The sequence below is a fragment of the Heteronotia binoei genome, chromosome 7 (genome assembly GCF_032191835.1).
Source record: "Heteronotia binoei isolate CCM8104 ecotype False Entrance Well chromosome 7, APGP_CSIRO_Hbin_v1, whole genome shotgun sequence".
In the NCBI taxonomy this organism is placed as follows: domain Eukaryota; kingdom Metazoa; phylum Chordata; class Lepidosauria; order Squamata; family Gekkonidae; genus Heteronotia; species Heteronotia binoei.
Genome location: NC_083229.1, coordinates 2,088,561 through 2,103,752, shown reverse-complemented (window position 1 = coordinate 2,103,752; position 15,192 = coordinate 2,088,561). Strand labels below are relative to the sequence as shown.

General features: G+C 48.8%; 1 protein-coding gene across 1 annotated transcript; it reads right to left on the bottom strand.

Moving 5' to 3' along the window:
- Window positions 1-3,616: 3,616 nt before the first annotated feature.
- Window positions 3,617-9,794, bottom strand: LOC132574672 (fucolectin-like). Its single transcript, XM_060242908.1, has 4 exons — window positions 9,729-9,794; window positions 8,521-8,606; window positions 5,829-6,126; window positions 3,617-4,056 (listed from the first exon to the last, which is right to left on the bottom strand). Exons 2-4 carry the CDS (start codon window positions 8,603-8,605, stop codon window positions 3,897-3,899), a joined length of 543 nt encoding a protein of 180 aa, XP_060098891.1. The 5' UTR covers window position 8,606; window positions 9,729-9,794; the 3' UTR covers window positions 3,617-3,896.
- Window positions 9,795-15,192: the final 5,398 nt, after the last annotated feature.

Here is a 15,192-nt window from a genome sequence, read left to right as displayed (position 1 = left end):
TGGAGATACAATAATATGGTTATGGTTAAGGATAAGGATAAAAAACATATTATGGAACAAACGAAGCTATTCTTTCAAGAGAATAGAGGTACAGTGGGAACAAATATCTTATGGGATGCAGCTAAGGCGGTGATCAGAGGGCAATGTATTATGAAAGAAAAGGAGATAAAGAAAAAATGGTATGCAGACAGAGAAGGCAGGCTTCAAGAATTAGGTAAACTGCAAAAAGACCAAGCTCAGAAGTTTTGCCCCATTAGACACAAGTTAATTAGGGATTTACAGAAAAAACTAGATGATCTAGACTCTATGGCATTATGGAGGAAACAGGTCATGGTAAAAAATGAATACCAGAGAAATACTCTTAACTCAGCTAAGAGACTAGCAAATTTTCTAAAAAATAAGAAACAAAGGCAAAGTGTGACAAGTATCAGAGTGGATAAAAAGCTAACACAGAATTCAGAGGAAATAAAAGCAGCATTTGAGACTTTTTATAAAGATTTATATGGAGAAAAAGGAGTGAAAGATTTTGAAGAAGAGATAGGAGTAAGGTTGACAGATACAGAGCAGAGAGGATTAGAGGACAATATAACAAGACAAGAGATTGAAAGAGTGATAGATAGTTTAAAGGTAGGAAAATCTCCTGGACGCTCCTCTACATGTCCTCCAGATTCCCCCACCCCGTGCGTTGAAGCTGGGTAAACATTTAAATCGAGCTGAGAGTGTCTGGAAATCTGCCATCCACGAACCCTCACGAAGAGGCACAAACAGCTGGAAAGTTTGTATAAAATTCATGCCAGTTGACCTGTCATAAACTTCCCTTTGCAAACTGCAGGCAGGCCAAGATTCATCACAAACTTTAGTGTGTGAGCCAGTGTATGTCCAATCCCTAGTACCATAGCTGTCTTATAAGAGGGAGTCTCACTTATGGTCTAAACCTGTCTGTTTCACTGCCTGACACCACTGGTGAAAAAAGAAGAATACTGCAGATTTATACCCTGCCCTTCTCTCTGAATCAGAGACTCAGAGCGGCTCACAATCTCCTTTATCTTCCTCCCCCCGCAACAGACACCCCGTGAAGTGGGTGGTGCTGAAAGAGCTCTCCCAGAAGCTGCCCTTTCAAGGACAGAGACTCAGAGCGGCTTACAATCTCCTATATCTTCTCCCCCCACCACAGACACCCTGTGAGGTGGGTGGTGCTGAAAGAGCTCTCCCAGAAGCTGCCCTTTCAAGGACAGAGACTCAGAGCGGCTTACAATCTCCTATATCTTCTCCCCCCACCACAGACACCCTGTGAGGTGGGTGGTGCTGAAAGAGCTCTCCCAGAAGCTGCCCTTTCAAGGACAGAGACTCAGAGCGGCTTACAATCTCCTATATCTTCTCCCCCCACCACAGACACCCTGTGAGGTGGGTGGGGCTGAGAGGGCTCTCCCAGCAGCTGTCCTTTCAAGGACAGAGACTCAGAGCAGCTTACAATCTCGTATATCAGGGGTGGCCAACGGTAGCTCTCCAGATGTTTTTTGCCTACAACTCCCATCAGCCCCAGCCATTCCCCATGCTGGCTGGGGCTGATGGGCATTGTAGGCAAAAAACATCTGGAGAGCTACCGTTGGCCACCCTTGTCCTATATCTTCTTCCCTAGAAACAGAGACAGGCTTAACATATGGCCAAACCAAACATGAAAAACATGCGGAGTTTATAGGTCCCCATTTGTTTGGATTTAATTATTGGGGGAAGGGGACCAGTAAAGCATTGGATATGTCAAAAAAGAAAAGTGATGTGTAAAAGTATCCTTCTTGATTGTGAAATGTAAGAATAATAAACTGGAACTTCGTTGTTACCCTCCATTTGTCTCCTCTCAAGAATGGATGTAAATAACACCATCCTTTTCTTTGCGGTGGGGTACATAGTCCTGTTACAGAAATACAAGGCTGGGGCGGGGCTGTGGGGGGGGGGGCTGGACTTGGAGTGAGATGTCACTGGACAGAGCTCAAACCGAAGAGGAGTTTTGAGGCACATTAAAGACTAATACAAGCTTGTTCCATCAGCAGCCGGTGTGGCCGAGAGAGAGGTGGGGGCTTCTAGCTCGCCAAACGATGCTGACCAGCTGTTATATTCTATTAGATGGATTTCGCACTATGCTTAAGAACATAAGAACATAAGAGAAGCCATGTTGGATCAGGCCAACGGCCCATCCAGGCCAACACTCTGTATCACACAGTGGCCAATAATCTATATACACACACACACACTGTGGCTAATAGCCACTGATGGACCTCTGCTCCATATTCTTATCTAACCCCCTCTTGAAGCTGGCTATGCCTGTAGCCGCCACCACCTCCTGTGGCAGTGAATTCCACATGTTAATCACCCTTTGGGTGAAGAAGGACTTCCTTTTATCCGTTCTAACCCGACTGCTCAGCAATTTAATTGAATGCCCACGAGTTCTTGCATTGTGAGAAAGGGAGAAAAGGACTTCTTTCTCTACTTTCTCAATCCCATGCATTATCTTGTCAACCTCTATCATGTCACCCTGCAGTCGACGTTTCTCCAAGCTAAAGAGCCCCAAGCGTTTCAACCTTTCTTCATAGGGAAAGTGTTCCAACCCTTTACTCATTCTAGTTGCCCTTTTCTGGATTTTCTCCAATGCTATAATATCCTTTTTGAGGTGCGGCGACCAGAACTGCACACAGTACTCCAAATGAGACCGCGCCATCCATCTATACAGGGGCATTATGATACTGGCTGAAAACTCTGCTTGTTCCGGGGTGGAGAGCCCTTTTGCTACTGGGGCTTTGCTCCGTTTTCGCACAAGTTGCCCTGGAGCTACGATTTGGCGCACCGCTATCTCACAGCAAGTGGAAACCGCTTGTCAGCATAACAGCAGCGCGCCAACTTGCAGCTCTGGGGCAACTTGTGTGAAAACGGAGCGAAGCCCCGGTTGCAGAAGGACTCTCCACGCCGGAAGAAGCATAGTGCAAAGTCGGTCTTAGTCTTTAAGGTGCCTTCTGGATTGCTTTGGCTGCAGGAGAAAAGCACAGCAACCTCTCTGGGATTATTACCATGGCTATGTTGAGTCCCTCCCTATCCACCACCACCTTGCTGAGCCAGCAACTGTTCTGCTCTTGGTCACAGGGAACTTCACTTTGGAGGACAGGAGGAGGAGATAGTGGTGGTGGTGGAGGAGGGTTTCTACCCTCCCCTTCACTTGGAGTCTCAGAGCCAGGTTAAAATGGATAAAAGGAAGTACTTCTTCACCCAAAGGGTGATTAACATGTGGAATTCACTGCCACAGGAGGTGGTGGCGGCCACAATCATAGCCACCTTCAAGAGGGATTTAGATAAAAATATGGAGCAGAGGTCCATCAGTGGCTATTAGCCACAGTGTGTGTGTATGTATAATTTTTTTTTGCCACTGTGTGACACAGAGTGTTGGACTGGATGGGCCATTGGCCTGATCCAACATGGCTTCTCTTATGTTCTTCTGTGACACAGAGTGTTGGACTGGATGGGCCATTGGCCTGATCCAACATGGCTTCTCTTATGTTCATCGTACAATCTCCTTCCCTTCCCCTCCCCACAACAGACATCCTGTGAGGTAAGTGAGGCCGAGAGCGCTCTGATAATTCAGTTTATTTTATTTTATTTATATCCCACCCTCCCCACCGAAGCACGGCTCACAAACATAAGAGAACAGTTCTAAGAGAAGAACTGTGGCTGACCCAAGGTCACACCAGCAGTTGCACATGGAGGAGTGGGGAAACAACCTGGCGCTCCAGATGACAGTTTCTCGCTCTTCATCACTCCACCAGGCTGGCAGAAGTCCAAAGCTGAGTGGAAACATCCGAGATGTTGACTAGAAAGACGTCATTCCATTCCATGCACCCGAATATGATCACTTAAGCGACGTGTGGATATTTAGTGCCGTGGACTTCCACTTCACCTAGAGACAGGATGGTTTCACGGCCGATGATGGCGATGGTGACGTAGCGCCCCCAGGCAGCGTTGCAGAGCACAGTGGTGAGGGATCCTTTCTGGAGGTCTGTGATGGTCCCACAGCTGGGGGGGGGGGAGAAAGAGGGTCAGCCATGTGGTGACACGAATTCTTAATGAATCAGCCTTCAGGAATGGGGGAATGCATGGCTAGAAGTTTCTCCTAGCGTAGCTGGCATCACTTGTTCAATGAGCGATTGTCCTTCTCAGGGGTCATTTCGTAGCAAAAGAGGTGCCGGAGCTGATTAGCACAACTCATTTGCATATGTCACACACCCGTGACATCACCGGAAGGTGTATTAAATGATATCATCTCAGCATCTGCCTTAAAAGGCTTCTTACATTAGAACTGTCGTCATAAAACCTTACTCCCATAGTACTTTTTAAATAACTTTCTCCTATGTCTCCACAACAGCATGATGAAGATTTCCATCTGTCAGCTTTATAGGTTTTGGTTCTTTCCCCATTTTTTGTGCGGGAAAATATTAGAAAGTTTGTTTATTATTTATTTATTATTTTCAATGTATAGCCCACCCTTTCCCAAACGGGCTCTGGGCGGGTAACAGCAGTTACTTTGTTTCAGACACGGATCAACGCATGCTCTAAACCTCTGCTACCGGCTCTCCGGCAGCAGAGGTTTAGAGCATGCATTGATCGGTGTCTGAAACAAAGTTACTGTGACTCCAGAAAATGGTGAGAAAAGAGGCTGACGAAGTATGAGACAAGTGAAACCGTGAGGACTCCTTTCTATACGGTTCCTCCTTATTCTCTCCATTACAACGTCACAAGTGGAACTTTTAAGGACTCGACCCTGCAGCACTTACTTATGAACTTTGCTAAGGCTGTTTCCTATGTATGAACTGGAGGAGTACAAATACCGTATTGTCCCTTTGTCTTTTTTTGTCTTATATTTGCACTCAATCAAATGCATGTACACACATTGAGAGTGAATATCTTTGTTGTTGACAGGTGGTTTTTATAAATTTTCCATTTGTACATCGGTACCGGTTTACTTATATCAGGGGTGGCCAAGGGTAGCTCTCCAGTTGTTTTTTGCCTACAACTCCCATCAGCCCCAGCCAGCTTGGCTGATGGCTGGGGCTGATGGGAGTTGTAGGCAAAAAACATCTGGAGAGTGACCGTTGGCCACCCCTGACTTATATTGTTGTACCTCGACCAGTTCCGCAGGGCCTGCAAGACCGCCCTTTTCAGACAAGCCTATACTGATATCGACTGCTGAGTTGCTAGGAATAAAGAACCGCCATCTATAGTGTTACCTTGGAACTATCTAAACTGGCAGAACCAGCGCCAGAATAGTTTTATTGCTGCCAGATATATTTAATGTAACTTAAATTATGTATTTTAACTCAATTAACTGGTTTTTATATGTTTAATTTTTAATTGTTAAATTTAAAGTTTTACCTATTTATGTTAATGTATGAAATGTTGCTAGCCGCCCTGAGCCGCCTAGGCGGGGAGGGCGGGATATAAATAAAATCTATTATTATTATTATTATTATTACCCCTGGAGAAAATGGCTGCTTTGGAGGGAGGACTCTCTGGCATTATCAGCCACTGAGGTCCCTCCCCTCCCCAAACCCTTCCCTCCCCAGACTCCACCCCCAAATCTCCAGGTATTTCCCAACCCAGAGCTGGCAACTTGACTCATGAGGACTAGAACCCCATCCTACTTCGGCTGATTCCCTCGCTCTTCAGCTGGATCTTGGCATTGACGTGGTGGGTGAAGCCTGCCATTTTAGAGTAATTCCAACTTAAGTATCTGGGAGAAATGCGCTGCAGAATGGGGCAGGGGGAACGCAGACCTACGTGAGACTTACATGAAGCTACTTTTGCCAAAGTCTCCCACATGGCCTCCCACGTGGACCGTGGCCCCCTGGATCCTGTCTCCACAGCAGTCCTCCCGGTTTTTCACCACCACGGCAGAGATGGCGTAGTCTCTGCCCAGGTCGACTGACCACCAGGCGTTGCGCTCATGGTTGGTATGGGTGCAGGACCGGGAGATCCATCGCCCATCACAGTTTCCATCCACAGCATAACTGGACATCCCCGTGATTCCATCCGTGTGTGTGTAGGTGGAGGACTGCGAGGTTGGCCGGCCTCTGGCCAAGTTCGGGCCTACAATGATGGATGATGGAAGAAGAGGAGGGGACAGAAGCGTTCATCAGTGCCTGTTTTCCGTGGGATCCTCTTTTAGTGCACAAGAACAGGGAACACAAGTGTTTTTGCAGAGATATGCCAAGCAACAGTGACGACCATTCAGTGCAGTCATGGGAAAAGGAAGGCACTACGAGAGATCAAGCTGAGGGGTCGGTCAGCCTCCTTGCTGCATCTCAGTGGGAACCCACACCAGTTCCTCCCCCTTTGCTGTTTTTGAGCTCATGGGTTGAGAAGGGGCTGGAGAGGGGAACGGGAAACATGTGGGGGTCAGAAGTGTGCACGGAAACACAGGCTGCCATTTCTCAAGGCCTAAATTATTGTTATTTGGGAAGCAGCTCATTTCTCATAGACTGGCAATGCACAAAAAGAGTTTTAACTACTTCTGTACCTGGTCAGAAATTTGAAGAAGAAGAATTGCAGATTTATACCCCACCCTTCTCTCCGAATCAGAAACTCGGAGCAGCTTACAATCTCCCATATCTTCTCCCCCCACAACAGACACCCTGCGAGGTGGGTAGGGCTGAGAGGGCTCTCACAGCAGGTGCCCTTTCAAGGACAACCTCTGCCAGAGCTGTGGTAACCCAATGTCATGTTCTCAGGGTGCAGGCAGGCAGAAGTCCAAAGCTGGTCCAAGGTCAAAGTCCAGGAAATCAAGCAGGAGCCAAGTCACCAATGCAGAATCACAAACCGGAGTCAGAAGTCAATGTCCAAAAGCCAAAAGGTCAGGGTGCCAAGGAAATCAAGCAGGTCATGATCAGGAATCAGGAAGGAGCATGGATGCAAGCCAGAGAATAGACTTGTTGCTTCCACAAGGTTACCAGGTCCTGGGTGGGAGCTATATGGGAGTCTCAATCAGCCTGCTCCCTGGGTGGCAGTGACTCTGCTAGAACTCAGGGCTGAGAGATCTGAAGCTTCAGTGTGCCTCATGTCTTTGCTCTGAAAGTTCTTTCCGGAGCCTGCTTCAAACTCTTGAGATGGAAGGAGGAGAGCTTGGAGGAGATTGATCGTCAACAGCTGACACTGGTGCCTGGAGAGTGATTGATGGGCCAGCTGCTGTTTGTTCAGCTGAGGAACTGGCCGGCAACTCTTCCAGGTCTGTTAACCCTTCCAGCTCCTCCTCGTCAGGGCTCATGACACCCAATGCCATTCCAGCAGGTGCAAGTGGAGGAGTGAGGAATCAAACCTGCTTCTCCCAGATAAGAATCCACACACTTAACCACTACACCAAACTGGCTCTCTTGAGTAGTGGGGATTGTGATTACCAATGTTCCCTCTAAACTGTGGAGTCCTGTGAGCAAAAATTCCTCTTTGTGAACTACTGGCATTAAAATTGTGAGCTGCTGCGTCAATTAGTTTGCTCTGGAGCCATTTTTTCCTGAGCTAAGACAAAAATGTGTGAGTCGGAGGCTAAAAAAACTGCGAGGTAGCTCACACTAACTCAGCTTAGAGAGAACACTGGTTGCGACTCACAAAAGCTCCTCCCCTGCCACAAATCTGGTCAGTCTTTAAAATGCTGGTGGACTCTTGGCCCGATTCCCCACTCGCCTTCTGCCCCTCTCATTCGCCTCTTCTCCACGGGGCTTCCGACAGATTTCACACTGTCTGCCCTGGGACTGAAACTCGCTCCACCTCTTTCATACAGCAAAGAAGGTCCTCTAAAAACTGGTTTCTGTTTGTCCCACGAAAAAGGCAAAGCGAGTTGCAGCCCCGGGGCAGAGAGTGTGAAATCCGATGGAAGCCCCGCAGAGAAGAGGAGCGTGAGAGCGGCAGAAGGCGAGTGGGGAATCCGTGCTGCTCTTTTCTACTGCTCAACTGGCTCATCTGGGTTCTTTTCTGGAATGACAATCAGTCTCTGGACTAGAGAGGAGTTCCCTTGAGGCCAATGGCTGCTTTTAGAGGGCGGGCTCTATGGCAACGTCCCCTGCTGAGGTCCCTCCCCCCACCCTCCAGGCTCCACCCCCAAAGTCTCCAGGCATTTCCCAACACAGAGAATTGGCGATTCTCCCTTCACTGGCTCTGGCATCATCAAGGAGTCTTGTTTTCATGGCTCCTTCCTTCCCTGCCTCTCTGGGGAGCCCCAGTGGTTTAGCAGCTGAGAACTGGGAGCTGCACTCTCAGGACAACCCCCCGGAAGGACCAGCTGCCTCCTCCCTGGAGGTTGGGTGGAGCAGGTCTCGTGGGGCACCTGGGGGAGGGAGGGAGGGAGGGAGGCAGACCATCAGAGCCTTTCCATTCTCCGGCTGGGCTTTGTGCCTCCCAAGAGGCTTCTGCAACTGATATTAGGGACCCTCTTTTGGGGGCAACAGCCCAGTCTTCCTCCCCCCTCCCCCCATGCAGTGCCCTGTTGCTTACCTCCGTATGCGTGGGTGCAGCTCTGGGCCTCCCCATGCCCCACCAGCAGCCCCAGGGCCAGCAGCCACAGCCAGGCGAGCAGCATCCTGAAGAGAGGGTGAGAGGAGGCAAATGGAACAGGACTGTGTGCTGGGGAAGGGAGGGAGGGAGGGAGGGAGGGAGGAAGGAAGGAAGGAAGGAAGGAAGGAAGGAAGGAAGGAAGGAAGGAAGGAAGGAAGGAAGGAAGGAAGGAAGGAAGGAAGGAAGGCAAATGGAGGGAAGGAGGAAGGAAGGAAGGAAGGAAGGAAGGAAGGAAGGAAGGAAGGAAGGAAGGAAGGAAGGAAGGAAGGAAGGCAAATGGAGGGAGGGAGGAAGGCAAATGGAGGGAGGGAGGGAGGAAAGGAGGGAGGGAGGGGAAGGAGGGAGGGAAGAAGGAAGGAAAGCAAATCGAGGGAAGAAGGAAGGGAGGGAGGAAGGGAGGGAGGGTAAGGAGGAAGGGGAGGAAGGGAGGGAGGGAGGAAGGAAAGCAAATCAAGGGAAGAAGGAAGGGAGGGAGGGAGGAAGGAAGGGAAGGAGGGAAGGAAGGAGGAATTCCCATAGGATATAATGGAGAATTAATCCGCAGGTATCTGGGGGGCTGTTTTTTGAGGAAGAGGCACCAGGTAGCATAGCATGCAGAGCCTCTCTCCAAAACACCCTCCAAGTTTCAAAAGGATTGGGCCAGGGGGTCCAATTCTATGAGCCCCAAATGAAAGTGTTCCTATTCTTCATTATTTCTAATGGAGGGAAGGCATTTAAAAGGTGTGTGGTCCCTTTAAATGTGATGGCCAGAACTCCCTTTAGAGTTGTTATGCTTGTCACACTCTTGCTCCTGGCTCCGCCCCCAAAGTCTCCTGGCTCCACCCCCAAAGTCCCCAGATATTTCTTGAATTGGACTTGGCAACCCTACTCTGGCACCATGCCCCCCCCTTGCTCCTCCCCTCTGTGGGACAAGGAGCCTTCTCCTGGCAAAGAGACTTCCAGAAGAAACAGCCCAGGGATGTTCTGGAGTTCATCTGGCCCAGGGTGTTCTCCTTCCCCACAATCATCCCAAATCTGGCAGCCAATTTGGAGGCACTGAGCTTTATTTTCTGATGAGTGATGCCCGGCATAGACACATAGAGAAACAGGCACTCCTCTCCTTTTAGTATTATCATCAGTATCATGCCCACTGTATCCCTCAAACTCACCTGGATGGGATCGTCACTTCTTTTTCTTGGCCAGTTGGCAATCTCAGCTTGGTGTGGAGCCCCAGTGCTTCCACTAGCACTGGTCTCCTGCTTTTATCCTCTTCCCAGGGAGCAGGTCGTGCTGGATCCCCCCCCCCCCCAGAAGCCCAACCAATCACAGCAGTGTCTGTTGCTGAAGAAGACCCAATCATGATGGAGCTTCTGGCTTCCCAGCTGGCTCCTTCGATGAACTTGGCCAGTGAGGGGCTGGGGGCAGGTCTGTTTGCACAAAGCCCTTGATCTGGTATGACCCTCCTTCTCCTTCCTCATCTCTCTACCTGCCTGCTGTTTCCCTGGGGAGCGGGGGAGAACCACAGCTCCTTCGCGAGTGCCTAATAATTGGCATACGGGAGAATCCCACAATCTCACAATGGGAGCAAACAGTGCAATCAAAAGGTGTATTGATTCAGGGCAAGTACCACCCAGCGCCCAAATAAAGATTTCTAAGGAATAGCGAGGTGACGAGGAGGGCACCTGTGTTGTGCCAACAGGAGACGAAGCATCCCGTTTCCTTCAAAGCTGTGGCTGCCTCAGGTGGTTCCTCTTGAGGAGCGCAGTCGTTCTGCCACAAGGCCCTGTGAGAAGGGACTGCGCAGTGTGATACCTTTCACACCCATCAATAGGCGCACTGCTGCTGTTATTGTTGTTGTTCCATTTATATGCAGCCTCTCCCCACCAAGCCCTCTTGAGACAGCCAGCAGCAGCTAGCGTATGAATAGATATCAATCGAAAACGTAATACAAATGAAATGAAAAGGCAGCCCGCTTGAACAGACCCAACTCGCAAAAACGCTAAACGGAAGAGCTTTGCTTTGCCAGCCCTGTAGAACTTAAATATGTTCTGCAGGGCCCGAATATACACATTGGGGAGAGAACTGCACCTTGCGGAACTCCACGCTAGGGTTGCCAAGTCCAATTCAAGAAGGTGCCCCTCTCCTTCATTATTTCTAGTGGCGGGAAGGCCGGAAGAGGTGTGGGCCCTATAGGATCTTAACCAATTCCGTAGGCCCTGCAAAACTGCCCTCTTCCAGCTAGCTTTTTAAGACAGAACTCCTGATAAGATCAGTAATACCGAGCCATCTTATACGCCATTCGATTGTATTTTAATGTCATTCTGTTTTATTGGTTTTATTGTCTAAATTATTAATTATATTATCTGTTATTTATCTGTATCATGGTTTACCATGTCCTGTTAGCCGCCCTGAGCCTGCCTAGGTGGGGAGGGCGGGGTATAAATAAAAATTTATTATTTATTATTATTATTTAAAAGGTGTGCAGTCTCTTTAAATGTGATGGCCAGAATTCCCTTTGGAGTTCAATGATACTCGTCACACCCTTGCTCCTGGCTCCACCCCCAATGTCTCCTGGCTCCACCCCCAAAGTCCCCAGATATTTCTTGACTTGGACTTGGCAACCCTACCCTCTCTTGTCCGGAGGCACCTGGCCAACTGAGCCCCTTTCAGCTTGCAGCAGAGATGTTATTTTTGCCTCTGATCAGAGGAAATACTTCCAGACATTCTTTCAGGCCTTGCTTAACCATTCGGTAGAGAACCCACTGAATGCAGACATAGATCCCGTTCTTCTTCTCTGCCATCTCTCTTGCTGTCTAAGTCAAATGGAAGGAGGGAGATTTATGTTGTGCTGCGCTCCAATCAACAAAGCTCTGAGGACAGTGGATATCTACAGGGGTGGATTTCTAGCAGGAGCTCCTTTGCATATTAGGCCACACACCCCTGATGTAGCCGGTCTTCCAAGAGCTTACAAAAAGAGCCTTGTAAGCTCTTGGAGGACTGGCTACATCAGGGGTGTGTGGCCTAATATGCAAAGGAGCTCCTGCTAGAATTCCACTCCTGGATATCTGTCCTTCCCAGAGTCCTCTGCTCCCTTTTAAAGGTTGCCACCTCTGGGCTGGGAAATTCCTGGAGATCTTAGGGGTGTATCCTAAGGGGTGTATAGTAAGTTTTGGGGATGGGAGGGGCTTATACAAGATATATTGCCCAAGAATCCCCCTTCCAAAGCAGCCATTTTCTCCAGGGGAACTGATCTCTGCAGCCTGGTGATCAGGCGTAGTCCTGGGAGACCTTCAGCCACCACCTGGAGGAAGCCAATCCCGTGTCTCTTGCAAGCAAATATCAATATCGCTCCGTAGAAGCTACAATATCGCATGGGATCCATGGGGTGTGTGGCAAGACTTCAGTTCACCCTCCAGGAAGTTAAGCAGGAGGAATTTACCTTCCTCTGCAGAGACCTGTTGAATAACTGCACTGCCCCGTCAGCCACACACCAGGTGGTCATTGTGAAGCCTGAAGTCAATAATGACCCAGTCCCATAGAGTTCCAAGGAAATGTTCCATGTTTTACAGACCTGCGAATGTGCAGTTTTGTCAATATTTGAGCTGTGGTGTTTGTCACATTTTATAATCTTCTTACGGCCTTTTGCTATTGGCTTGTGGCCAATCATAACAACAGGCCCTTAGGCCTTGGGTTTGACACCCGTGGCTTCGATGGCCAATACAGAGAACACCCATCCATCTGTACAATGTCGAGCTCATGCAGCCTCCATTTGCCTCAAGGTTGTGCGCAAGAGGGAAAGGGAGGTTCACCCTTCAACCACCACTCCATTCACCCTTCAGTCTCCACTCAGTTTTGCTATCCAAAGCTGCCTCTCCCCTAGGCTTGCCAATCCCAGGTCCCAGCGGGGGTTCTTCCGCTTTCCCAGACTCCTTCCCACCCCCAGTCAGCCCCACCCCCAGAGGACCATGTGCCTTTGCACCTCCGGAGGCTTCAGTCTCCGATTGAAAGGCTTCCTCTTGGGATGGTGTGTCTGTGTTGCTGTGAAGAAGCTGGCAGCAACTCGTGAGTAGAGAGGCCAGTCGCCTGTTTCAGACTCGCCAGAAATGGGGGAGGGAAACGTCTGCTGAGCACTTCATTATTCCCTATGTGGAGATCGCTTCTCATAGGGTATAATGGGGAATTGATCTGGAGGTTTCAGGGGCTCTGGGGGAGCTGTTTTTTGAGGTAGAGACACCAAATTTTCAGTATAGTATCTAGTGCCTCTCCCCAAAGTACCCCCCCAAGTTTCAAAACGATTGGACCAGGGGTCCAATTCTATGTGCCCCAAAAGAAGGTGCCCCTATCCTTCATTATTTCCTATGGAAGGAAGGCATTTAAAAAGGTCTGCTGTTCCTTTCAATGTGATGGCCAGAACTCCCTTGGAGTTCAATGATGCTTGTCACACCCTTGCTCCTGGCTCCACCCCCAGTGGCTTCTGGCTCCACCCCCAAAGTCCCCAGATATTTCTTGAATTGGACTTGGCAACCCTAGTCTCCCCAGGTAAGAACCATGTTTCCTTCTCAGTCTGGGCCCACAGACTTTCTGATTTAATCATTAGTCAAGAAGAATTTTGGAGCTGGTTTTCAATTTTATGCACTATACATAATTACAAGAATGCTGCTCCTAATCCTAGATCTAGGAACTCTGTGTGACATTAAAGTCCCCCATTTCAGACATGATGTTTGCACAATAAATGACCTGTAGCCTCTGCAAGATATGCTATATACTTCCCCCAGATAGATCCGTCTTGGTCAGAAGCAACAGAACAAAGTAGGAGTCCAGTGGCACCTTCAAGACCAACCAAGTCTTATTCAGAATGTAAGCTTTTGTACGCATGCATCCTTCATCAGACAATGGAATGAGTTACAGTGAGCAGAGCTACGTATAGCTGTGGGGCAGTGATTAAGCATGCAAAGTGGTATAAACTTAGAATCTAGTGGCAAAACACTGAAATTAACAAACTGAAGGAACATTTGGTCTGCATAGCATTAGCGTGGGAAAACAACAAAGGCAGAATTGGAGAATGATGGTGAAAGTGTCACTAGGCAATAAATGCAGTCTGTTAATTGCTATTGCTCCGCCAGACTGGTTTAAACTGAGAACATGTTTAGCATTCTCGCCCTTCATTACCCAAAGAAGTCTCAAAGCAGCTTACAATCTCCAGTTTGGTGTAGCGGTTAAGTGCGCGGACTCTTATTGGGAGAACCGGGTTTGGTGCCCCACTCCTCCACTTGCACCTGCTGGAATGGCCTTGGGTCAGCCATAGCTCTCTCGCAGAGCTGTCCTCGAAAGGGCAGCTTCTGGGAGAGCTCTCTCAGCCCCACCCAACTCACAGGGTGTCTGTTGTCAGGGGAGAAGATAAAGGAGATTGTAAGCTGTTCTGTGGGGTGACATAATAGAAATTTACAAGATTATGCATGGGATGGAGAAAGTAGAGAAAGAAGTCCTTTTCTCCCTTTCTCACAATATAAGAACTCGTGGGCATTCAATGAAATTGCTGAGCAGTCAGGTTAAAACGGATAGAAGGAAGTACTTCTTCACCCAAAGGGTAATTAACATGTGGAATTCACTGCCACAGGAGGTGGTGGCGGCTACAAGCATAGCCAGCTTTAAGAGGGGATTGGATAAAAATATGGAGCAGAGGTCCAGCAGTGGCTATTAGCCACAGTATATGTGTGTATGTGTGTGTGTGTGTGTGTGTGTATACACACACACACACACATATATTGGCCACTGTGTGACACAGAGTGTTGGACTGGATGGGCCATTGGCCTGCTCCAACATGGCTTCTCTTACGTTCTCCTCCGGAAACTCCAGCTGGTGCAAAATGCTGTTGCACAGATGTTGACGTCATTGCTTGTATGGGCACGGATCCATCCTGTGCTGTATGAACTGCACTGGCTACCTATTGAGTACCGGATCCGGTTCAAAGTGCTGGTTCTTATCCTTAAAGCCCTATATGGCCAGGGGCCAGCATACCTTCAGGACCTATACGAGCCCCCTATATGAGCCCCATAGGTCTTTATGATCAGTGACCCAACACCTTTTGGTGGTACACAACCCCAGAAATGTCTGTCTGGCCTCAACGAGGGCCAGGGCCTTTTTGGCCCTGGCCCCTGCCTGGTGGAATGAACTCCCCCTGGAGATCCGAGCCCTGCAGGATTTACTTCAATTCTACAGGGGCTGTAAAACAGAGCTCTTTCGTCAGGCAGTGGGCGTCACTTATTATTGGCCTCTCCCCTTCATTCCATCCCAGGGCTGTAAGACCTGGACAGCAGGCCATGCCTGTGAGGCAAAATTTGTCATTTTAGTCTCTACTGTTACAATGTAATTTTAGATTTAAAATATTTTAATTGGTTTTAGCTGTTGATTGTCTTTTATGATGGAACCCCCCCCCCCCCCCGAGTCTGTTCTACGGGAAGGGCAGGCTAAAAATCGAATAAAACAAACAAACAAATAAATCAGGGTTGGCCAACGGTAGCTCTCCAGATGTTTTTGCCTACAACTCCCATCAGCCCCAGCCATCGGCCATGCTGGCTGGGGCTGATGGGAGTTGTAGGCAGAAAACACCTGGAGAGCTACCGTTGGCCAACC

What these genes read in the sequence shown, in the direction of transcription:
- LOC132574672 (XM_060242908.1), bottom strand. Translation starts at nt 8,605, where the DNA reads ATGCTGCTCGCCTGGCTGTGGCTGCTGGCCCTGGGGCTGCTGGTGGGG. An exon ending in CTGCACCCACGCATACGGAG is followed by an intron (nt 6,127 to 8,520) that starts GTAAGCAACAGG and finishes CCATCATTGTAG; the next exon opens with GCCCGAACTTGGCCAGAGGC. An exon ending in TTTGGCAAAAGTAGCTTCAT is followed by an intron (nt 4,057 to 5,828) that starts GTAAGTCTCACG and finishes CCCCCCCCCCAG; the next exon opens with CTGTGGGACCATCACAGACC.